This window comes from Silurus aristotelis, assembly GCF_946808225.1.
Source record: "Silurus aristotelis genome assembly, chromosome: 1".
In the NCBI taxonomy this organism is placed as follows: Eukaryota; Metazoa; Chordata; class Actinopteri; order Siluriformes; family Siluridae; genus Silurus; species Silurus aristotelis.
The window spans coordinates 22,085,173-22,110,476 of NC_139574.1; the positions used below are offsets into that span (position 1 = coordinate 22,085,173).

The 25,304-nt window shown below is 38.5% G+C and overlaps 2 protein-coding genes across 4 annotated transcripts in view; one reads left to right on the forward strand and one right to left on the reverse strand.

The window, feature by feature from the left end:
• snrka (SNF related kinase a) overlaps nucleotides 1-4,938 on the reverse strand; it is a 37,544-nt gene extending 32,606 nt beyond the window's left edge. Inside the window, exon 1 of one of the 2 annotated variants that reach the window (XM_083558060.1) lies at nucleotides 4,502-4,938. The gene's annotated coding sequence lies outside the window, so the exon portion shown is untranslated. The remainder of the gene's footprint in view (nucleotides 1-4,501) is intronic. The other variant, XM_083558061.1, reaches the window with a different exon arrangement.
• A 7,550-nt stretch (nucleotides 4,939-12,488) lies between these two features.
• Nucleotides 12,489-21,470, forward strand: pomgnt2 (protein O-linked mannose N-acetylglucosaminyltransferase 2 (beta 1,4-)). Of its 2 annotated transcripts, none has more exons than XM_083558126.1 (2): nucleotides 12,489-12,573; nucleotides 18,831-21,470. In XM_083558126.1, exon 2 carries the CDS (start codon nucleotides 18,866-18,868, stop codon nucleotides 20,624-20,626), a length of 1,761 nt encoding a protein of 586 aa, XP_083414252.1. In that variant the 5' UTR covers nucleotides 12,489-12,573; nucleotides 18,831-18,865; the 3' UTR covers nucleotides 20,627-21,470. The 2 variants fall into 2 exon arrangements, with proteins under 2 accessions (XP_083414252.1, XP_083414253.1); XM_083558127.1 differs by having other exon boundaries at nucleotides 12,545-12,868.
• Nucleotides 21,471-25,304: the final 3,834 nt, after the last annotated feature.

The following is a 25,304-nucleotide window of genomic DNA, read 5'->3' on the forward strand; positions in this document are numbered from 1 at the left end:
GTGGGCTCACCATCTGCAGGAGGGACCGTAAGGGACGGTGCTGTGAGGATTGGGCAGCAGTCGAAGGCGGGGGCCTGCTTAGACTGCTGCCCCGCGACCCGAATTACGGATAAGCGGGAGAAAATGACATGACCTCATAATGACAACGTGAAGAGATGTGTATAAAATCTTTGCAATTTTATAAAAAAAATTTAAAATAGGGGAAAGAATTGATTCTCATGTACATAAGTAATCACAGCTTTTGCCATGACACTCAAAACTGAGCTCAGGTGCCTCCTGTTTCCACTGATCATCCTCAGTGAAACACGGTGGGGGCAGCATCATGATGTGGGGATATATTTCAGTGGCAGGAACAGGTAGACCAGAGCTCTCATCTTCCAAAAGGACAACGACCCTAAGCACACAGCTAATAAAACAAAAGGAGTGGCTATATACCAACTCTGTGAATGTCCCTAAATGGCCCAGACTTGAACCAGATTGAAAATTTCTGGAGGGATCTAAAAAAAATGGCCGTGCACTGATGCTCACCATCCAACCTGATGGAGTTTGAGATGATTTACAAAGAAGAACAGAAGAAAGTGCCCAGAAAATTTCAAACAAACTTCTTTCATGTTGTCATTATAGAGTATTGTTTGTGAATTTTGAGGAAAATAATGACTAATCAATTTTGGAACACAGCTGTAACATGACAAAATGTGGAAAAAGCTCAAGTAAAGTGCTGTGAAAAATTTCCAGGGACACTGTAAGAGTAACCCAAATGTGTATGTGAAGATTTTATGCAACACTTTCTGTTCACAGAGTGATAAAAAAAATTAATTTATAGGGTGCAATATTATACAATAGGGATGTAACGGTACACAAAATTCACGACTCATAACTTTTTTTTTGCAGTTTTTTATTATTAACATTTATGAGCAACAATTTACATTTTAAATGAAATGCCTGCTTGGTTAAAAAAAATTATATAAAATATTTTATATAAAATAAATAGAATAAATCTAACCAATGCATACACTTATATTGATTCAACAAAGTAACCAATTAAATTGGCACAAATTAAATAAAAGGAAAACAATTAATTAAATAGTGTACATTTGTTATACCCCATTTGGGTAACACAGATGTGTACAAGGGTGTGTGTCTAATATTAAATTTTCTAAATATGTTCTACTTAACCATTGTACTTTTAGCATGTTTTAACAAACGTCTTCATTCCTTCACTTCCTCGATATTCAGAAGTGTCAGGATTTTCTCCTTGTAAAGAAAAATTCTTGAATCTGGACATAAAACACTAAATACACTCCATAACACTAGCTTTATTCACTGACCAAGTGGCTAGCACTATGGATTCTTTACTGCTTTCATGCATGCACAAAAAAAATTATTCTGAGTTCCGGTACAGTGAGTAACCACAGTGACACTGCGCTAACTCTAGTTTCTATTTTTATACCCCCGTCATTGCTGTGTACGTTTTCAAGTTTAAAAATAAGACGGAGACTAAAAACACTTACAATCCGCCACTTAATACATACCTGAGGGAACTCAGATTTTAACTATGTTCGGCATGTAAAAATTATTTACATTTTTTAATTGCCAAAAGCCCTGTACTGAAACATTTTGGTACGAATACATGTACCGTTACACCCCTATTATACAATATACTAAGGTACATTTGGAACAGATGTAAATGTGTGATTAAGTTGCGATTAAATATTTTAATCGATTGACAGACCCATGATGTGTATATAAAAGGAACTCCAAAAAATAAGTACACCCCCTCACATTTTAGCAACCAATTTAGTATGACAATAGGACAACAGGACAATACTACAGAAATTAAATTTGGATGTATGTGTGTCAATGTGCTGCTTGCATAACAGTACAGATTTACTGTCTTCTAAAAGTAACTCAATACAGCCATTATAGTCTAAATCGCTTGCAACAAAAGTGAGTACACCCTCAAGTGAAAACAGCTGTACGTCATGTAACCATGCAAAGCCACACATCCTATTCATCATATTGGTTTGTCTGCTTGACAGGACCATACAAATTTGTGTATCTTGTATTAAAACAGAATTTGATGCTTTAAGTACAATTCTCTCATACTGACCACTGGATGCTCAACATGGCACCTCATGGTAAAGACTGAGGATTTGAGAATTAGAATTGTTGCTCTTTACAAAGAGGTAGAGGCTATAAGATGATCAGTAACATCCTGAAACTGAGTTACAGTCAGTAGCCAGAGTCATACAGAGGTTTCCCAAGTCAGGTTCCACTTAGAACAGACCTCGCAAGGGTCCATCAAAAAAAGATGAGTCCTCGTGCTGTGCGTCAGGTGCAGAAGCTGCCTTAAAGAAAATATGCATGAGTGCTACCAGCATTGCTTTCAGAGGTTGCAGAAGCGGAAGGTCCGCTTGTCAGTGCTCAAACCATACACCATCCACTGCATCTGCCTTGTTGAAGTTGATTGAATGTCCAAGTAGGTTTTCAGACCTGAACTCTATTGAGCACCTGTTGGGCATCCTCAAGTGGAAGGTGTAGTGTCATGTGTCCAACATCCAGCAGCTCTGTGATGTCATTATAGAGGAGTGGATGAGGATCCCAGCAACAACCTGTGCAGCTCTGGTGAATTCCATGCTCAGGAGGATTAAGGCAGTGCTGGATAACAACGGTGCTCACACAAAATATTGACAGTTTTGACATGTTCACTCAGGGTGTATTCACTTTTATTGCCAGTTATTTAGACAATAACAGCTGTATGTTGTTATTTTCAAAAGGACAGTAAATCTGTACTGCTATACAAGCTGCACATTGACTACTCTAAAATATATCCAAGTTTCATTTCTACAGTATTGTTGAGATTTACTAAAATAGTTGCTGAAATGTGAGGGGTGTACTCACTTTTGAGAGATACTGTGTGTTTGTTGCTCTCATACATACACACAAAGAGAGAGAGAGAGAGAGAGAGAGAGAGAGAGAGAGAGAGAGAGAGAGAAATTTGAGAGCTAGAGAGACTGTACAAACATGATCCCCATGTCACGTTGTAGGAATTCAGTTACCATAATGTCAGACTGTACAGTAAAAACACTGACAAACAGAAGGAAAAAAAATTTACGCGTAGTTTTAAGTCATCAATCTGCGACACGTTTAAATACACCTTTTCCTTCCATAACTCAATAAGTTTCTCTTCTTGCGGTACTCCTTTCCACAGTTTTCCTGAAGTGGTTTGTATAGTCGCGTTAATTGCGTTATAAGGTTCTGCCCTCCGATTGGTTCTTAGTTTGATGGTTGCAAAACTCACACTGCAGGAAAGTAACTTAAGTCTTCTGATACTGCCAGAGGAGGAAAATAAGGATCACAATGGCTATTAATCAGCTGTCTGTGAACATGACAAACCAGTGATCAAAGTCTACAGATTTTATTCTAGGATTATAGGAATTTAAGTCTTTCAAAATTGGTCTCAGACAACTAAATCCCAGCCAAAATCAGTCTCCAGTCTCTCCAGCTTGGTAACTCGTGTTCTACAGCAGCAGTACATTACATTCGGGGACTTCAGTGAATGAAAGTAGCTGGTTTTGTTTGCATGTACCAGTTACAGTACATCCCTTATACCCCAGAGTCCCCATGCGACGTCATCACGGCTCACAACCTTTACCCTTTGACCAAAACAACTCCGAATCAGAAAGAGGGCACACACACCTCAAACATTACATTATATACTCATAGTGGAATTTGGTCCTACAGCATGTCGGAGCTTCACTCATTTTTGTGAATGAATGTTCATAGTAGGGAAGGTGGAGCATTTGGGCACTTCGTGAACTTGCCCTTTAAGCTAAACCGGTATATATTTGAGAAGATCAATATCGATACCCATTAAATTCGTGGCCGAACCATAATATAGGATTGTTTCATGAGCGAAGACTCTACAGAGATGAACAGTGACAGTGGGGAGGATTGGCACGGGCCAGCACTGAGCATGCAGAATAAGTACACACACTCACACACACACACACACACACACACACACAGAGAGCACGCTGGTGGTTGCACATTCCTGCAAACAAAAATCTACAAATATATAGCACATGGACAATATTTCTACACAATGCATGTACCGTAGTGATTCACGAAGCTAGCTAAGGCAGAGGAGTCTGTAAACGGAAAGGGCCATCCGGAGCTCGCTAGCTAACCAAGCTCCTTAGCTACACACCTAGCTAAACAGCACGTTCCCACCAAGGACCGGCGGTGATGCTGGATCATTTGGGCTGCATCTAAAACCACCAGCTAAACCCCATTCACCCTGAAGCAACTCACACCGGAATAGGAACAGGGGAAAAACATCATGAGCTAGCTGTAGTCTTTAAGCCAACGCGGCATACCGGCTGAACGTGCAGGTTTGTAACGTTGGCTAGCAAAGATCTAGCTTAGCACAAAATACGTTCGTTAGCTCCCAATCCGCACGCTTACTAGCAAACTAAGGCATCGTTAGCTGTTGACTTACCACTCATTCCGGGGTACGGGGACAAAAACACAGTGAAATGCTCGAAGGTGTCCGAGAGGAAATGCGTGTATACGGTGTATGAGCTACATTTAAAGGCGTTGGACAAAAGCCTTGTGAATGGAGCTTAGCGCTTGAGGTTTGACTCTAGCAGCGCGCTGTCCCACACACACACACACATTCAATACACACACATTTACAGTTCCTGCTCGTAGTGTGGAAGCAGCTGTCTGCTCGCGCCGCTCTCCTCCCTCGACAGCTGCAGCGCGCCCTTCTGCGCATGCGCAATACCCAGACGTCACTCCGACGTAGACCCTAGGCGTCGTAATTGATGGAGGCATTCAGGGTAAATCATCCTCACTAGGACTGGGAAGACGACATTTTATACACCGTCCCAAGGAAGTAAACAATAACAAAACGCGTTGCGATGATACTGCGCATGTCTGGTCCTAAAGCATTTCCGGAGGCGCCATTTTTAAAGCACAGTGCTGCCAAAACAAAAATGAGTAACTGATCATTTTCATGTTTGGATAAAACAGAATAATATGGAACCCTTAAATCGGACATTGAGTCGACAACCTTTTAACTCAAAGCATTAAACATTTACCAGATGTGTAGTATTATCTGGTTGAGACTGAGCGTGTCTACTTTAGAGAATCGGTAGACTTATTGTAGACTGGATGCCTACAATTATTTTCTTTGGTGGAAAAGTCTGAAACATTTGGTCATGCAATGTGGATGATGTTTAGCTCGTGTTTGATGAGGGTTGGATTGCCACACGCGGTTAAAAAAATTATTTAAAAACATCTGTATATCTATTCTAATAATAAATCGCATTGCTAACTGACTTGTATTAAACTGTAGGGAGTGAAAACTAAGATTATAAATGACGTAAAATAAGATCTGGAGATAACATATAGAGATATTCAATAAACTAAGTGCTGTGATCTTCCGAGCTCTTTGTTATGGTCCGAACTGCAGTGATTATAAACCGATCAGCAGAACAAATAAGCCGTCTTCCATCAATGTTTTGAACATGCGCATCCCAATACAGAAGACATTACTTTCTTACATGAACGAATTGCCGCTGAAGTGGTCTATAGCAATGTGTCAAACTCATGGCTCCCAGACCACTTCCAGCCCCACAGATCCATTAAATCCGGTCTGCCAGGTTATTTCAGAACTGGAAAAGTGTGGGTTAATGCCCAATCTCTTTGAACCCTCTGAATGTTTAAAAGTACAGATCTGTGTGAGCAACTTTTCTCTGATGAAGATGAACAAACACAAACACAGGAGAGTCATCTCTCATTGATGCACACCTTCACTCTATCCTGAGAGTTGCCCAATCACAGAACCTAACCACAAGTCATTATGACAGCCAAGAAAAGAAGCCATGCATACTGCTCAGGAAAAAGAACAGAATTTTCTGCTTTCACTTAATTTTATTTTCACATTTTTTATGCATCCTGTCTTGTTTATTAAATGTTGAACAGTGTTTGGCCCTCCAGTATTTCCATTCAGACCCCTCTATATTTGAGTTCGACACTTCTGTTTTATTGAGTCTGTTGTCAATTCGTGTCGTTCGCAACTCATTTCAGCTCACTTAAATACACTTTTGTCCCATGTTTTATTTCTACAATGGACTTTAAACTGGACCATCCAACCACTTTGACTGACCTACAATGCACATCTGCCAAACTTTCTCCAACATTACCTTCTTTGATCCCTCCATTAGATTTTTGTACCTGGATTAGGATTATAATAGTTATAATGCACCATCCTTTACTCATCCCACATATCACAAAGTTGAAATCATTAGAAAAGGTATATAGTTAGATGCACAGTTCGTTTTACCTTTTAACCCTTTGTCATCATTATGTGTTATGAGTTTTGTGTTATACAGCCAAACATGCAGCATATTCAAAGGAGTAATTACATTGATGCAGCACACTTGAAACAGTAATGAGCACAGCGTATCATGTTCTTCACTTCTGTAGGGGTTATTTGTCAAGAGATATGAATGTGTCAAAAGAACTGATAGCCAGGATTTGAAGTGGTTTCCCAGGATAGAGGGTTATGAAGCAGCCATAAATAAATCATGTGCTACTTAAAAAAACAAAATAGTGGTGGATGTGCTCTGCTGCCATTATATTATGTAATTGGGAAGAACCTAGACTCCTGAAGTATAATGGTGACATAATAATATGTCAATATAATGGTGATAATGGTGGCAGATGAGTGAATGATTGGAAAAGAAAAAAGGTTGGGCATTACACAGGAAGGTATATAAAGATTGTGTATTGTCTGGTTTTGGGTGCTCCTATGGAACTGCCTCACCTAAATTCTGCTGAATAAAGTCTTTTTTTTTTGACACCACAACCCTGGATTGTGAACCCCGAACTTAGTTTGTTTCTTTAACTTGGCATTTTAACACTGTTATTGAATTTGTTACTGACTGATTAATCGGCCACAACACAAGTTGTTTTCAACTGCAATAGTCTGACTGTTCTTGTGGAAAATTCTTCAGTGCTGTGGCTTATTACTATAAAATTCTCCTGAGTCTGACTGGGTACCAGCAGCAAAACACTGGAAGATGTTATGCAATGGTAAAAAGTAAACACTTTTTAATTCACTACCAGTAATGCTTAATCATAGACAATTAATCTTTAATAAAAGCTCACATTAGTAAGGCATGTAAAAATGACTTACATTTACTGATAATTAATTTTTTTATATGGTAAAATGATTAGCTGCTGGCAAAGATGGTCTACCAGTTTCAGCTGCTTCATCTCTTTTGGCAGCTGATAGCTAGTCAAACAGGATTAGAAACTATGGCAATGGTGATGTTAAATGACTTGATTGCAACATTTACGAAGACTATACTTTAGATTTTTTGTTAAAAAAAAAAAAAGAAAAAAGTAAAAGAAAAAAAATGAGGGGTGGCTCCAGCGGTTAAGGCGCTTGGTTGCCGATCGGAAGGTCTGGGGTTCAAGCCCCGGTATCGCCAAGCTGCCACTCTTGGGCCCTTGAGCAAGGCCCTTAACCCTCTATGCTCCGGGGGTCCCTTACGAGGGAAATATCAAGGTCCGTGACGTCGGAGTGACGTGGGGCCGCCTTCCCGTGGGCTCACCACCTGCAAGAGGGACCGTAAGGGACGTTGCTGTGAGGATTGGGCAGCAGTCGAAGTGAAGCCCAATGAATAATAACACCACAAAGCCTGTATAATTGTACTTGATGGTATTTCAAGATGTGTCATATGTACAGTAAAGTTACACCATGCAAATATATTTCTACTGTGCATTTCTCTCCAGCAACCTCTGACAACCTTCTCAAAACACAAACAGGCCATCCATTTATATCCCTGCAGATCACCAGTGATAATGTTCAGTGTCAAATGCTCTTTGGTTTTCCAGAGAAGTGGTGGACAAAAAAGAAATCTAGCATATTCATGTGGCCTCTATGACCACTATTCATCACTATTCATCCCATAGATAAAGGTTACTGTGGAACAGCAGTCTCCACAAACTGAAATGATAAAGTCTGGCACCTGGGAGTGAACTCAGTTTACTGGCATATTCCCAAGGAATTAGACACTGTTATAAAAGTAGGATGCAATAGTTGTAAGCAAGTAGGAAGGTTTTCAATGTGTTGTGACACATTGGACATCAACAGCTTATCTTTTATTTTGCTAGAACCTTTAGCCTACTCTAAAGGCGTATATAGCAGCGCATAGGGGAGTGTTCAATAGATCCCAAACCCATAGGAACTAGCTATGAGCATGTGGACAAGCCCTAGCAAGGGTTTAAACGTTTGTGGTACAGACCAAGCATTAATTTACTCGGGGCTGTTTTAGTTGATTTAAAATAGCAACATGTTTAGGAAGTGCAATAAGCTTTGTATTTAGATTAGGGATATATATCTTAATTTGGAAATAATAACTTTACCACAAATTTGCCTTATGAAAACCTTATGAAAGTAAGCAGTAGGATAAGTGGTACTGTGACTTCAGTTCCCAATAAAACGAGTCTCAATTCCCTGTGTTCATTAAGTGTCATTTAATTTATTATTGCTTCGAGTTTAAGTCGACAAATAATATTAGACAATATTTTTTGGAATGGAAATTGTGACTTGACTGCCATCTAGTGGTCATTTTGAATAAAAACAGACATTCAGGGGATTTTTTTTCTTTAATAAAAGAAGAAATAACAAAATATTTAAGCCTAATGAAACGTGAATTGATTATAAGTGGTTCAAATAACTAACCACATTCATTTAACCTATAAAAATCAATAAGGCTGAATAAATATAACTGAAGATCTTATCTCATGCGCATTAAACATCTGTGTCTCTGAAGAAGGCCTTGTACACAATTTTAAATTGTAAATGATTCGTGTTTGATTAGTTTAATCAGATTTACAAAATCTGTAGATTTTCTGTAGATTCACAGTCTATACATAGTTGAACCACTTCCACAATTGCGCTGCAGAGGGCAGCACATTAATACATGCAAACCGGACCTCAAAGAGCATATGCACAAACTTGAAGCGTTCAAAAAAAAGGAGCTTTATAGAGATAAATAGGTTACAATATTGAATATGCATTTTAGTGCCTATAAGTTTATTGCCTATATGTTTATCCCTATTAAGCAATCTGGTGGCAACAGTGGCAAGGAAAAAATATTTTTAGATAGTGTAAGGAAGAAGACTTGAGAGGAACCAGACTTATAAGGAAACCCATCCTCATCTGTGTGGCACCAAATGTCCATTCATTATAGTTGTATTATTGCTGAAGTGTACTTTACAGTGATAGGTCCTTAATACAGACCTACAGATCTAATACTAGCTACTGTTAATTGTAGTCCTAGCCATTGTAGTAGATTGTTTATATTAGATTGTCCAAATTCATCCTCATAGTTCTTGAGTTGCTCAGTAGCTTCATGGATCTGTTCATGTGGAACCATCATCAGTTGCACAGAGTGATTTCCAAATAAAGAGAACTCAAGAAAAAAGTAGGGCATGTTTGACTCTAAAGAGAGGGAAACATTAACAGGCAAGTAATGACAATCAGACAGAAAGACTAAGGGTGGTTTCATATGAGCCATAAAGTGGAACCGGAAGGGGACTGGCTGCATAATGAACCTTAGTGCTTTTGTGTTCACGATGCAAGTGGACTTAAAAGAGGACTCCGTTCCCTTTCAGGAAATGTGAGCTGTGATTAGTTGCTGCTATTATTTGACTGAAAAACAAAGCAGGCAAAACAGATTTTAAATTAACTACAGAAGGTGTTTTTAAAGGCTGCACCTTCAAAATCAACTCATTCTTCATGCCTTAGAGATACTGACTGTAGTGTCCATTTGCAGTAAACAAAATATATGCATACTCTCATCTTTAATCATTCCTTTTACTAATACAATAGGATTCTTACTGCTGCCTAACAACATATGCTTTATAGCACATTTGATGCAACAGTGGCCGAATTAGGCCATTTGTCATGTTCCTACCTGCTAACACTGCCGACCCTGTTGTGGGACCACATACCCTCATGAAAAGGCACGAGTTGCTTTTCTATTAGGTGACAGAAAACTGCAGCAACACCCAAGTTAAAGTAATATGTGAAGCAGACTGAGACACCTTTGCTTTCACAATACACAAATATTGTGGACCACAAAATGAATCACAGACAAATCGTATTCAGACCACCTGTGGGTCACCTGAAATGGTGCGAGTTCATTTGTTGTGTTCACAAATACTGAGTCATGGATCTGTGACTATTTGATGCACTATAAATATTGATTTTGTCTCTAGATAAAACCCTCATAATTTTAATAGACCATTAAAATATGGATTGTCATGATCATACTCACTACTGAAAGTAATTAATGTGTTTATTTAAGCTTGGATTGTATGAAAGGGCTTCTGTCTTGCTACCCTGTCCCATAGCCCAGACGTGTAAAGAATATGAGATAATGTTGAAACATTCATTGAGTAATTAGGCAGTTGCCAGATATTCATGAACCTCCTTTAATCATCTTTTAGAAGCCTCTCTGTAAGATTTTGCTTTCTCTGTTCATTCATTATAGATGGACATTCTGTATGTGTCGATGCCACTATGGTGCTCTATTTGTTGATGATGGCTTTTAGGGTGTTCCATAATACATGAAACGTTTTGGGAATTTGTTTATACCCCACTACTGATTGATACTTTTTAAAATAGAGAGATATCATGAATGCTTTGTAAGCTCCAGACCAAGGCTTCTAAATGAGTACAAGAAAATCCTACAGAAACCCTGGAATGAATCAGAATAATTTCTGAAAAATTTTGATGCCTTTGGAACATGAGATTAAATGTAAATGTTCATTGTGAACACAACCACTTCCTCAATGAGAAAAGTTTGTGAATATTTGTGTTTCCACGTTTTGGTAACTTTTTTATTTAGTTCCCCCCCCCCCCCCCCCCTCACCTGCTTTTTATAATGTGCAATATCACACTAAGGCTGGAAAATGTTCTGAAATTTATCTTGGTTTTATATCACAACAACCTGTCATTTAAATAGGAGAATGCAGACTTTTTATATCCATTGTATGGACAGGGTCATTATCTTGTTGAAATGATGAACAAACTGCAGAACCTATAAACTAGCTGAAGAAAACCAGAGTTTGAGCTAAAATATGTTTATACCTAGCAGAAATTTTACAAGGGCCTCCAAAACAACGGTAGAAATACAGCAGCGAAGCATCACTGATTTGAGCAGCAATTTGTTTTACATTGGTTGTGGGATATGGATATTGAAGATTCATTATGAAATATAGATTAGCATTTTGGGTAACAGTGGCAACTTTGTTGTGCCAGGCCCTGATGGATGTAAAATACGACCAATGCCCAAAGCATCTTCAACACTTATAAAGCTTTGTTATAAGTATGGTTTATTGACGATGGTGACATGGGAAGAATGTCTCACAGGCAATGAAAAAAAATGGCCTATTTAATAACTTTTTCCAGCACTGCTGGCAGGCAGCCCCTACCCATGGCTTTGTTATTTCCTGTATAGTCCTACTCTAAATTAAAGTAGCATTTTCTACATACCAGGGACCAACTGACAATTTTGCTGGGTTTCCATTAACTACTCTAAACTTTCTTAAAAAATTTACAATCTCTTGAACCCCCTCACAAAGCAATGATCCAACAGGGGAGTTTGGTCCAGGAAGTCTGTACAACTTGATGAACACAATATAAGACATGGATATAAAGTAAACAAAGCTTTATTGTTGGTGACATCTGTGGCCAGAATGGCAAAAATTGATTTGCTATTGTTCATCATATGTCAAAACTTGAATTACAAAAAAAAAGGTTAATGCTAATACACATAACTTTTCTATTTTTACAGATGAGACACTGGGGGCTTTTAAGTGCTATGTATGAGTTATGCTGCTTTGGGTACCATAAAGAGTTTTCACTATAGAGAACTATGTTATTTTATTCTGACTACTGGCAAAGGGATGCTGCCAGGAAGGAGGTTTATGGATGTGGTGAAGCAAGACATGCATGTAGTTGGTTTGAAAGAGGCAGATGTAGAGGACAGATTAACATGGAGAAGGATGATCTGCTGTGGTTTACTCAATGTAATTGAGTAAAAAGTAAAAGTCTCCCTAAATAAAAATACGTCAGTAAAGTATAAGTGAAAAAGCAATAATAAATAATACAGTCCATCTGCTTTTTTTTTTTTTTTTTTTCAGAAAGTAGGAGCAAAAAAAAAAAAAAAAAACCCAGAGAAAACCGAGGCATGCACAAAAACTCAGTCAGTACAGACAGTAAAACAAGTAACCAGTAGTTCTGTGGTTCTGTAAGGTGTACACAACCTGCTGCATCACCATAGCATTGCATTTCCACTTAAATGTTCAGTTTAGAATTCTAACACGTGTTTACTAGACAGGGCCACAAATCACTGCTTCCTTTGTACAGGGCCAATTAGTCCTGACTTCATTAACGAGCCCAAGGCAGCGCGGACTCGCGTTCAGATCTCGCGAGATTTTGGTTCGCGAGAGCAGCTCTCGTGGGTGGAGTTTGCCTCAGCCGGGGTAAGTCTTTCTTGTTCAGACTGACAAGCTGGTGAGTCGGATTCGGCTTACTGGCTGAGCTGAGAGGAAGCGACCTGTCTGTGTTGGACAGAAAGCAGAGTATTTTAGCTGCATGTAGCTCTAATATGTGCTTGTCTGCTTCGGAGAAATCAAATATGGTCTCATGCGGTGTTTCCCCGAGACCACGCTAGCCGTGTGTACCGTTCACTGAGCTGCAAGCAAAGCCTTAGCCGACACTGAAGTACTGTAACCGCACTGACTCTGTCATACCCCTGACCTGATCAGCTGCCTTCTGGTAAGTATTCTATTATTAGATGTGCTTTATATATACATAAACAGGTCTATGCCGTTTTGTCGTGTTTCTATTTGTGGAATTGTAAAAGTGTAAAAAGAAAGAAAAAGTTTTCCCCGGGCTAAGTGTATGTGAGGAGAGCTGGAGAGACTGCAGGTAGAAGAGAGGAAAAGCGCTCAGGTCCACACACACATACACACACATACATACATACATACGGTCAGTGCTAATGTTGATTTACATCCTGTTTATTACCTCAACATGTTTTATTGGTTTATTTGTTTAGTAAATCATGTTCTATAACATATATAAGATTGACTGTCTTTAGACATATCAACCAGAATAAAGTGCATAAATGCATTCATGCTTTCTCATACCTTTTTACATTTCCCATACATTTCTTTCGGTGCAAGTCCTATTTTTATTTATTTTTTTAATCTTCTATTATTCATCTTTGGTAACCAATTTATCCTCCTTACTTTGATGTGGATCTGGAGATCTGGAGTCTAGTCACCAGTCTATCACAGAAAACACACACACACACACACACACACACACAGCGCCGTAGGTGTAATTTACATGAGTCAATCTATCTACCTTTTTATGTATGTATTTATTGATTGATTGATTGATTGATATTTGGAAATGGTAGAGAACTGGAGAATGCAGACAGGGAGAAGAGTAACCCGATCTCAGGATTGAACCGAGGAACCTGGTGCTGTGAGATGGTACCCTCTGTACCACGGTGTCACCTTATTCGAGATCTCCTCTGCAAAAATCTATAAATATCTAAAGTCTATATATTTAAATATATTTAAAAATTTGGCACACATTTGTTTTTGCGGGTTCTTTATTGTTCCCGTACTCACCTCAGTGCTGCAGTCTTGCGTACGGTCTTTTTCCCCTCATGGGACCAAATGACATTGTTTCTTGTAACCCCTTCAGTAGGACTGTCTCAGCTCCATTCTTCATCTGTCTCTGAGGAGCACAGGGCTTTTGGGCCATGCTGGCCATTTCATCGCCGCTAGAAAGCAATTGGACCGTTGCCTATAACCACTCCGAAAGTAATAACTGTTACCCAGTAATGAATTTATATTCCAACCTTTTAATTTTTTCTGCACCTATTAATTATATCTACATGGTTTCAAAGTTTTGCTTTGGAATGATCTTTATTATATAGACATAAAATACTTGAATTTTTATCTTTAATATTTAATTAAATACATATTTTTAATTTATTTAAAAAAGACAATATTTGTGTTTTATTTCACCACAATTTTTTTATTATTGTAATTCATTCATTGGTCAATTGGTCAGAAACGTTAGGGCTGTATAGTTGTGTTTTGGTTACCCATAAGCACCATAACTAATAAAAAAAAATAGCATTATATTTAGATATTAATACAGACTAAGGGAACTGAACACGGTGTATACGTCAAAGTGACATGCTTTTTTTCAAAGCTATGAGCTGCGGTCTTCAGTTCAGCGCAGAAGATCATTGGCATAGTTTTTGTACAAGAAGTAGCCGATTTGATGTTTCTGCAGGGTACTGATTCTAAAACGCTTGTATGTGTGTGCATGCTAGCCAATCAGAATAGCAAGATTATTCTGAACTAGGAACATGCACTATAATATCAGCATTGCGTTTTATTTAGATCATTTTTATTTTTTATTTTATTGTTGAACCTGATAGTCAAAGCATCTGCTTGTTCTGTGCTAGCGATTTGTCCACCCTGTTGTGTCACAACAAATCTGAAAATGAAGATGGACACACATGGAAGACTGAAGATGGTTGAATGGGCACACATTGGCCGTGGACAATGAGTGTTTAATGGATTTTATTCCCCCCAGCTTTTTTTTTTTTTTTTTTTACTTGTTTGATGTTCGAAAGTAAAAGAAAGCACTCGAATAGAACTGAGCAGATACATCCTTGGATCTCTTAATGGGACGGATCAGGGACGAGGGCCAGTGGAAGACTGAGAGCAGTGTCTTTCCACCAGCCTGATTAAAATGCATTATAAGCCCTAGGCCTCCTTCCCCCATCATTGTGGTGCTTATCATCCCCACAGCAAACAGCACAGCTGTATGCCACAGAGCCAAGGGAGTCCTGTCATCTCTGCTTTACCTCTCCATTCATATGTAGAGGAGAAAAGAGAGGAGAGCAGCTCAAGGACATGTCCCATGCTTGCTATATGAATTATGTCTGAATGACTGTATCGGTGCCAAATATTGTGACTCGAACTGCTTAAAGAGTCTTTTAGTGCTTTAAGACAAATTAGTGGCAATTTACTCACCTCAACGTCTATTAGTGTGTTTGTCAGACTCCGTGGTGTAGATCAACATTAAAACCTTTTTCCCGAAACTAAACTAAACGTGACTAAATGTTCATTTAGTCCTCATGGCTGCATGTATGTTACTGCAAAACAATACTGTGATTTTTATTGGTCAGTTTGAGGATGAGTGCATTGGCTTAAGCACAAACAATAAATTAGTGACACTGAAGGCATAAAGCACGCTTCAGCAACATCTCATTTATCTCAACCGAGATGAAACGGAACAATTCGGAGTAAACCAGCTAATGCGAAACAGATCAGTGGAGCCAGGGAGCTGGCGCCTTTTCGCTATGGAAATCTTGCCTGGTGTAAAGGTAAACCACAAAGCAGAACAAACATAAAGGACTTTTGAAATATTTTTCAAATATTAATTTTTATTTGATCCTGAGCACATGCAGCATCTCCACATTCTCCCAGAGGCTTTTATTTCAGTATCAGTTATCTAGATTAGCACACGTGTTAGATTAAAGATGACAGCTCCACTATAAAGGGCATATTTCTACATTAAAGTATGCATTGCCAGGCTCCAGTTTTCAGATGCAGATATTTGGAGTCTTTTAACAGAGGAATGTATAAACTGCTGAATGCTGAAATACAGATTTTCCCAAGAGACCTTTAAGATACTGAGAATCGAGTGTAAATATTTTTATGTATTACAATAATATATATTCTGAAATTTAACAAGTAAACAACATGACACTCTATTTAGTGTTTTATCAGTGTTCTGTACAAACACTGCTTATTTCTTGCCAACCAAAGGACTATTTTCAGAGGCAACTGAACACAGTTTGTCTTTGCCAGTGCCTTCAGGGGCATGAGGGGTTCTTTAGAGTTCGGTAGAACACTAAAGTGCCAGTAACAGTTAATGGTTTCTGCATCCCTTTTGCTCAGTGAACAGGATTAAAGCACTTTACTGTAAACGCTTCTGCTGCTGCCACCACCACCACCATCCCTGTCCTGGATGAATGGATTAGAGGTTAATGCTTTCTGATTCCTAACATCTGAAACTGTGTATGAAAATAATATTGAGCTAGACTTGCCCTTTGCATGATGTGGTAAAATAAGCATTCCTAGTCGATGAGCTGGCCAAGCTTAGACCCTTCTGTCTTCCTTTGTAATTGAAATATTGGCATTTGTTTGAATGTTTATGTTGTAGGCACCGCTCACACAGTGTCCTGTCTTATTGTTTCTAGATTCTATGGTTCGTTCTCTTATATAGAAGCAGCAACTGGAGCAACTGTCAAGACTTGACCTGTCATGTTTGACATCACAAGTTCGGGTATTGATCACATCCATCTGTGGCCTTTTACTATGGGGTTGAAATCATCCTAAATTCATAACCAAGAATCCTAAACACTGAGGTACCTCAGTCCTGTTCTGTTTATTACTAATTATATGTGTAAAACAGAGCAGCTGTTGGTATCAGTTTGGTATATTAAACATCTGAGTATGTATTCAAGGACAGACAAGGGTATAGCATTATTTTCTTTAGCTGCAGTCATTTCAACAGATTTCATGATTGGCTTCATCACCCACCCATCAAATAAGTATTTGTGTTCCTAACCAAGTTTAATCAGTCTCTCTTCCATTTTCTCTGGACATGATTTTGGTGTTCTAGCTCCTCCAAACTACACAAGAACTTTTGTTTAGCAGTCATTGAAGCTGTAGTTGAATGTTTTAAACCACATGTTTTAAAAAATAAACCCTGACTGAAAATCATAACTGTATATAAGCATTAGTCAAAGAGTTATGATAATTTTGCTTTGTACGTAGATAAGCCAGAAGTATTTAGACTTTTTCTTTCTTTCTTTTTTAGACATTTACACCTGATTATATACCGACTTCTACTATGGTCAAACATATTCTTAATTAATAATTTCCTGTTTAATCATTAAGATATCTATCCAAAACAAATCTCAGCCTGCCCTGGACTTTGTCTGAAAGAGGAGGGGAAAAAAACCTTTTTACGTTATCTGGAGTGAAGGGAGAACAACAACCGGCCAATTCAAATCTAAAAAGTCAAAGGAGTAGCACTTTTTAGGGATGGAGTCACCCCAGCTCCATATTTAAAATAAATGTAATCCAAGTGGAGCGCAATACATTGTCCAAAAAAAAACAAAGTTTTGCCACATATGTTTAATGAAAAAGGCTTTGAGCAAATATTGATTCAAATTCATAATGCTTATATTGTAGCAATAATAATATAATCATCCGCATGACAAATAATCTCTCCTATACAGGGACACTATTGAAACTACAAAGTGTGTGTGTGTGTGTGTGTGTGTGTGTTAGTCAGTCCATCAGGTCTGTTTCATGGGTCTATTTGAGAACGTCAGTAGTTTTGAAAATTAGATACTAAGGTGAATCTGTTGATTTTCAGAATTACGAGGGAAAGGCGTACAGTATTTCGCCAAAGGTTTTGTGGACTTTAGTCAGTTCACCCATAAGTGTTACAACAAAGTTAGAAGCACAGAGTTGTGCAGAATGTTTTTGTATGCTGTAAAACATAGCAAACGATTTCCCTTAGCTAAAACTAAGGGACCCAAATGTTTTCTAGCATGACATTAACCTGTGCACAAACAGAGGTTCTTGAAGACATGGTTGGTGTGGAAGTTGAATGGGCTCCATAGAGCTTTGACCTTAACCCCACTGAACATCTTTGTGATTAACTGGAATGACTACTGCACCCCAGGCTTTCAAACCCAACTTCAATGCCTGACCTCACAAACCCTCATGTATGTGACACTTGAGCATGAGCAAATCCCCACAGTCAATGCTCCAAAATCCTTCCCAAAGGAGTGAAGGTAATTATAAAAGCAAAAGCAGTATTAAATCTGCATAGAGAGTACATACAGGCTTGATGGTCAAGTGTCTTTTGTCGATATAGTGTAGTGAAAGGAGAAAGATCTAGGCAGAGGTATAAAGCTTACTAAATGTAATGAAGGTATAGGATTGTTAGTTTTAATGCTTGAGAACTACAGAGTTTTTAGTTTTTTTGTTTCTGTTGTTATACACAGACAAGGCATAACATTATGGCCACTGACAGGTGAAGTGATTACCACATATTATCTCTTCATCATGGCCCCTGTTAGTGTGAGGGATATTTTTAGGCAGCAAGTGAACATTTTGTTCTCAAAGTTGATGTTTGAAGCAGAAAAAAATTAATAAACGTAAGGATTTGACTGAGTTTGACAAGGGTCAAACTTTGATGGCTAGACAACTGATTCAGAGCATCTCCAAAACTGTAGCTCTTGTGGGATGTTCCTGGTCTGCAGTGCTCAGTTTCTGTCAAACGTGGTCCAAGGAAGGAACAGTGATGAACCAGTGGCAGGGTCATGTGCGGTTCAGGCTCATTGATACACGTGGAAATCGAATGCAGGTTTGTGTGTTCTGATCCAACAGACGAGCTCCTGTAGCTCAAACTGCCGAAGAAGTTAATGCTGTTAATGCACGACAGGTTCAGAACTGTTTTGGCAGCAAAAGGGGACCAACACAAAATTAGGAATGTGGTCATAATCTTATGCCTGATCAGTGGTCAAAAAATTATGGCTGACCAGTATATAACAAACATAAAAAAAAATCAAACAATATTTAACTACAGTATTTAATGAATAATCTTTCTCTTGGTGCAGGTCGAGCATGATCTTGGTGTTGGAGCTCAGCTGCAATGCATGCATTAGGCTGTAGAATGAACCTGGCAGCAGTGCTAAATGGCCTGCTTGTGTCGCTGGTTGCAGCCCTGCTATGGAAATATGTCCAGCTAAGCGACCACATGGCCCAACTGGAAGAGGAACTACAACTGACGCGGCAATCCCAAGAACTTTCACATGTACGCATAGATTATCATGCTGCCCTGTTGGCCCTGCAAGAGCAAGGCACAAGGATGGTCTGCACCGGCAAGATGCACACGGACCGTATCTGCCGCTTTGACTATCTTTGCTACTGTACCGAGGCTGAGGAGTTTATATTCTTCCATAGTAATGCCTCTGTCATGCTTCCAAATTTGGGCCCTCGTCGATTCCAACCAGCCCTGCTAGACTTGTCCTCTGTTGAGGATCATAATACCCAGTATTTTAACTTCTTAGAACTGCCTGCAGCGGCTCTAAAGTACATGCCGAAGCCTGTGTTTGTGCCAGATGTCACTCTCATCCTCAACCGCTTCAACGCCGATAACTTAATGCACATCTTCCATGATGATCTCCTTCCAATATTCTACACCATGCATCAGTACACAGATTTGGATGATGAAGCCCGACTCGTCTTCATGGAAGGTTGGGGAGAGGGGAGCCATTTTGATCTTTATCGCCTGCTTAGCAGCAAACAGCCACTACTTAAAGAGCACTTGCGGAACTTGGGCAAGCTAATGTGCTTTACCAAATCCTATGTCGGATTGTCAAAGATGACCACATGGTATCAGTATGGCTTTGTACAGCCACAAGGTCCCAAAGCCAACATTCTGGTGTCTGGAAATGAGATTCGTCAGTTTGCTTCATTCATAATGGACAGGCTTAATATCACAGCAGAGGAGCGGCCTGAAGGCGATGATTATATAGTGGTGTTTAGTAGAGCATCTAACAGGCTGATACTCAATGAGGCTGAGCTGCTACTCACTTTGGCTCAAGAGTACAAAATGAGAACAGTTACTGTGTCCTTGGAGGAGCAAACATTTGCAAGCATAGTCCAGCTTATCGGTGCGGCATCCATGTTGGTCAGCATGCATGGCGCTCAACTGATCACGTCCATGTTCCTACCCAGAGGGGCTGCTGTCATCGAGCTTTTTCCATATGCAGTCAATCCAGAGCAGTATACACCGTATAGAACTCTGGCCTCCCTGCCAGGAATGGACCTACAGTATATAGCATGGAGAAACACCATGGAAGAGAATACTGTGACCTATCCTGACCGGCCCTGGGACCAAGGAGGAATCAGTCACCTGGAGCAAGAGGAACAGGAACGCATCCTAGCTAGCAAGGAGGTGCCAAGGCACCTCTGCTGCCGCAACCCAGAATGGCTTTTCAGGATTTATCAGGACACCATTGTGGACATTCCGTCCTTCCAGGAAGTCCTTAGAGAAGGTCTAAAAGTTAAGCCTAATCTGAAAAAGACCAAACCAGGCAATGTAGTACATCCCGGTCGAGTCAGACAACCCAAGTGCCAGACATCAGTGCAGGCTGCCCATGAAGCAAAGCTTTCTGTGTCCTGGCAGATACCCTGGAACCTGAAGTACTTGAAAGTAAGAGAGGTAAAATATGAAGTATGGATCCAGGAGCAGGGAGAGAACACATACATGCCTTATATTCTCCCTCAACAAAACTATACCTTTTCAGAGAACATTAAACCCTTTACCACATATTTAGTGTGGGTGCGCTGTATCTTTAACAAGAACCTTTTGGGACCATTTGCAGATGTTCTTATATGTAAAACCTAACTGTTAAACTTAGTGTCATGCCTAGAGTCAGGGAAATGCTGATTACACATACTGTGAAAAAGAAGTGTTCTGTGGAAAAGAGGGATTTTCTTCCATGACACTCTGAAGCTCATTACTACAGTAAATGAGAGGAACATTTATGCTGAGAAGAACTAAAAACAATACAGTATACTGAACTGCCAAATCAGACCTTTTGAAAAGACAGTCAACATTATCATGAGTCTGAAAGCATTTTCGATATTTAGATTGTATTTATAAAACTGTAACGTAATTTATTTTTATTTATTAGTTAAAGATGTCTTTATTGTGCCTGTGGGTGTGATTTATGTAAATTGTGCTGATAAATATTTTCAAGTTTCCTACTTTTTTGCCAAAACTGATTTTGTTAAAAAAAAAAAAAAAACATTTTGCAGTCCTGAATTTTATGTGGCTTTGTGACTTAAGCAAATGTTCCATGTAGTCATTACATTCTAATTGGTTAGCTCTTAACATTAGATATAATATTGAGCCTAATTAGCCTAAAAACAAAGCGGTCTAAAAATGTTTTTCCCTTTGTTTATTACACATTGTATGTGTGATGACTTGTACTAGTTTTTTCCCCAGTGCTAATGTTTTCCTTTTCATGCTAGAAGACATTTCATGCTTGCCTATTTTGATATTGAAACAGTTTACAAATGAGACTTACTGTACCGGGGGTCTGCAGTGGGGAGGCTCAGATTTTAATTGTGGCCTGGCATGATCAAATAAAAATAATAATAGAACAGGGTTCATTAAAACAAAGACTTGAATGTAACCTGTAGTATGAGTTATCAAGCTTCTAACTATAAATGGTTTCATTCTTTAACAGTTTGGCTCTCCTTCATTATTATCCGGTTTGCAGTATCACTATTTAACTGCAGTGTTCTGTTTTATTGGCTCAGGGAGCTGAAATTAAACCATGAATACATCTGTGTTTCGGGGAACAGTAAAAGCATAGATACAAACCATATATATATATATATTTCACCCAAACAGAACACACATCTGTACGTTATTTATTTGGGTGAATCTGTCTTACCATATTCTGTGTTTTGATTGACATAATCAAATGCTAATCATATTCATGTATAAGATGAGTATAATTAATCAATGCTTAGTCTAATATGAAATCATGGTGTGAAGTCTAATGCGAGTACTCAGAAAGAAGGGATCTAATTCCATAACCTACGCTCAGGATAAAAAAAAAAAAAAGGCTTGATTTATGTAGTCAGTCCATTTGCATGTCTTACATTAAGCCTGATTAACCAAGATTAATTCAGAACGTCCAGTTTTATCCTATTTTATTGAATAATATGCTCAAGTTGAATACAAGAAGAGGAAAAAACTATTAGAAATTTTTTTTTTTGGCTGTTTAATTATTTAGAAAAAATCTTGTGTTGTACATTTTGTATGCATGTATAGAGTCAGCATTGGGGGAAAAAAAAAATAAAAATTTCCAATGCAAGATAATTTGCAAGATAATCTGAAGAGTAGTTTTGTGGAAACAACAGCATTAGAATATGGAGGTTTGCTTTTCAAAAATAAAATCATGGAAGATGTTTTTAGACAGTGAAGGAAAGGTCCCAGGCAGGTGCTCTGACTGAATGTCCTTATGTTACATTTGTTTTTTTTCCCCCTGTGTGCTCATTCTTGCTGGCTTAAGATTTGACATGACCCAAAAAGAGTAGCTCACATAACATCTTACCTAACAGAGCCCTTAAATAAGGTGCGTTCAAAAAGTCCCTCCGCAGTGGCTGTGAACAGTAGGTTATGGGAAAATATTTGTTTAATTAAACACTTTTATTCTCACTCATGTAGGGCTGAAACAATTCCTCGAGTTATTTGAATACAAAAATCGAATTCGTTTTGTCACAGCACTGTTTTTCCCCACGGACCATTATTACTGGCGCACCACCCTCTAAACTGGATCGCTCTGGACAGGTAAACACTATGAAAGCCCGTTACTGCCACATAAAAAAAAGTCTTTTTTTTTTCTTTTTCAATTTCGAGTTTTATTTCTTACAATTTCAAATTTTTCTTGCGAGTAATTATTATTTTCTACCCAATCAGGCAGCGTCACCCCCCTCTTTAGTACCAGAAAGCTTTACACGTTGAAAATGAAATAGACCACAATCAATAGAATTGCATGGTACTAAGCCTCTGATCCCTGGAGAGAACTCTCTAACAATCAGCTCTGGAGGAGATGGAACAAGACAGATGAAGCAGAGGAGCCTCGTTCACACACCAACAGCTTCAGACTTCAGGCCCACAACATGGTTTTTGGTGAATGCACCAGAAGTCACAATTGCGTGAAATAAAGTCGGAATTGCGAGAAAAAAGTCCGAAATAGGCATTTTTTTATGTGGCAGAAACAGGCTTCCATACAACACAGAAGAAGCTGCAGAATGAAAAATGAAGGAATGGGGAGAAAAGAGTGAGGGGCGAGGAGAAGATTTAGGCCAAAGGACACGAAAGTAAGTTTCGAAGTTTGAAAACGTTTGCATTTTACTTTTTTTTTTAAAACAGTAATTTGAAAGTGTTTTGTAGATTTTTATGATAAATAAAAGTATACATTTGTATTAACATTTTGAAGTAATATGGCAATAAAATGCACTAAATGGGTTTAGTTTTCACCAAAATTCTTGTATGCAATTTCAGCAATAAAAATTTTAATATTTCTAAAAAGGCAATTTACTTGTTAATTTTAAGAGACCCGTCTTAATTTCTCTTGTATATTAAGTATTGCAATTTAAGTACTTCTTAGCCGATTAATCGATGGAATAATCGGTAGAATACTCAATTACTAAAATAATTGATATCTGCAGCCCTACATTCATTTATTTATTTATTAAATAACTTATTAAATCTCGCACAGTATTTTGATGTGATATTCTCGTATCTGGAAAAGCTGCTTGAAATTTTCCAAACACTAAATATGTGTATTTATCGGCAGCTTGAAAAAAAAGTGTTCTACATACCACTCTATGCGGGACTTTTTGAATGCACTATAAAAACTCGTTTCTATCTATTGTAAATTAATCATGACACAATAATTTTTTTACATATATATGTGCTTGTTGAACATACCATTCCAGATTTCTAGGATTTTCACTACAGTTTGCAGTGGCTGTTTGGATTTTTCCAATTCAGCCACAAGAGCATGAGTGACATCTTTGTGAACCATGTCTTCTTGGTGCCTGCTTCACGCATGGGGGCATTCTTATGGTTGAACAGGTTTGGGGCCACAATTAGCTCCATTGAAAAGGACTTTTAATGCTACATTATACAAAGATATTGTATACAACTGTGTACTTCTAAGATTATAGTTAAAGTTTGGGAAAGAACTACAAATGTGGTAGTCAGATGTCCACAAACAATAGTTTGTAACAGTCTTTGAACAAGTTAAACTAACCAAATGAAACCCATATTTTATAGTTGCATTTAACATAGGGTATGTCATTATGGCTACATTCAGTACCGATGTATAAAACAATTTTCACACAATGAGCCACCAAAGGTACAACCAAAACCATTGTGTCTCTTCGTTTCAGTTTATAATAGACTCTATTGCCTGGAGTTAGCATTCAGAGATCTTTGGGACTCATACAGCATTTGAACATTGACAGCAGCATTCTCTTTCTCCAGAGGGAACTGTGAGACACTAATTGGCCTTTATGTTTGCAAAAATAACCCTGATGGTGAGAAGAAAGGAACAATGTTAAGCTTCCTTCGTTTGAAGTTAGGGTTTTGTCTCATTGACTATTTCTGTCAGGCTTCTTTGACACAATTACACTTCTGACCTTCCAGCTTCAGTACAGAAGACACACCGAAATTGACTTTTCATTCATTCAATTCACTACTGTATTATCACCTCTGTCTGTTAAATAATGTCAAACCTAGAGTTATTGGCACCCTCCAAGAAAACAAGGGAAAAATGTATAATAATTTGACTGAATGATTACGTTTTTTTGCTTTTGGACATTTCCTGTTTCCCCCCAAGTTATAAAGTTGCACATCTGCTTAATTGCTTTTGTCAATCATCACTATGTGAATAAAAACACATGCAATAATCATAATCAGGGCCATAATATCCAACAGTAAAACAGAAGAACCACTTAAAGAAGACTTGGAGCTGTCCTAATGGTCATGCAGTATCTGAATAGTGTCTTTTAAACTACATTTGAAATTGGGTGGGGAAATCAGATAAGGCCATACTGACTTCCTCCAGATTTTGGTTATACTTGATTTGGAGCTAATGGTCCAGGGACTCTTGTGAATTCCACTAAATTCCAGTAATTATAGTAATTTTGCTCTTTCGAAAACATGAAATATTTCACAAAACAACAGCTTATAATTGGCTTTAAAACGCGCTTGCACTGTTCTCTCGAGCGTATGGGTAACACATCATTTACCTGTGTGACTAATCTAGCAGATGCACACAGAGAAGCAGTCAGCTTTCTTGTATCCAGCTTGGTGCTTATGTGTATTGTCAGGTCCTCAAGGGGAAAGTTCCAGATGCAAACATAGCCTGTGACAGAGGGGTGCTCACAGAAACAGATTGTCATTAAGGCCCCAATGGAGCAGAGCTCAGCCTTTCCTGCCTCGGCATCAACACCAAACCTAAGACAGAGGCCTCGAGTGAGAGCCGTTAATCACATCA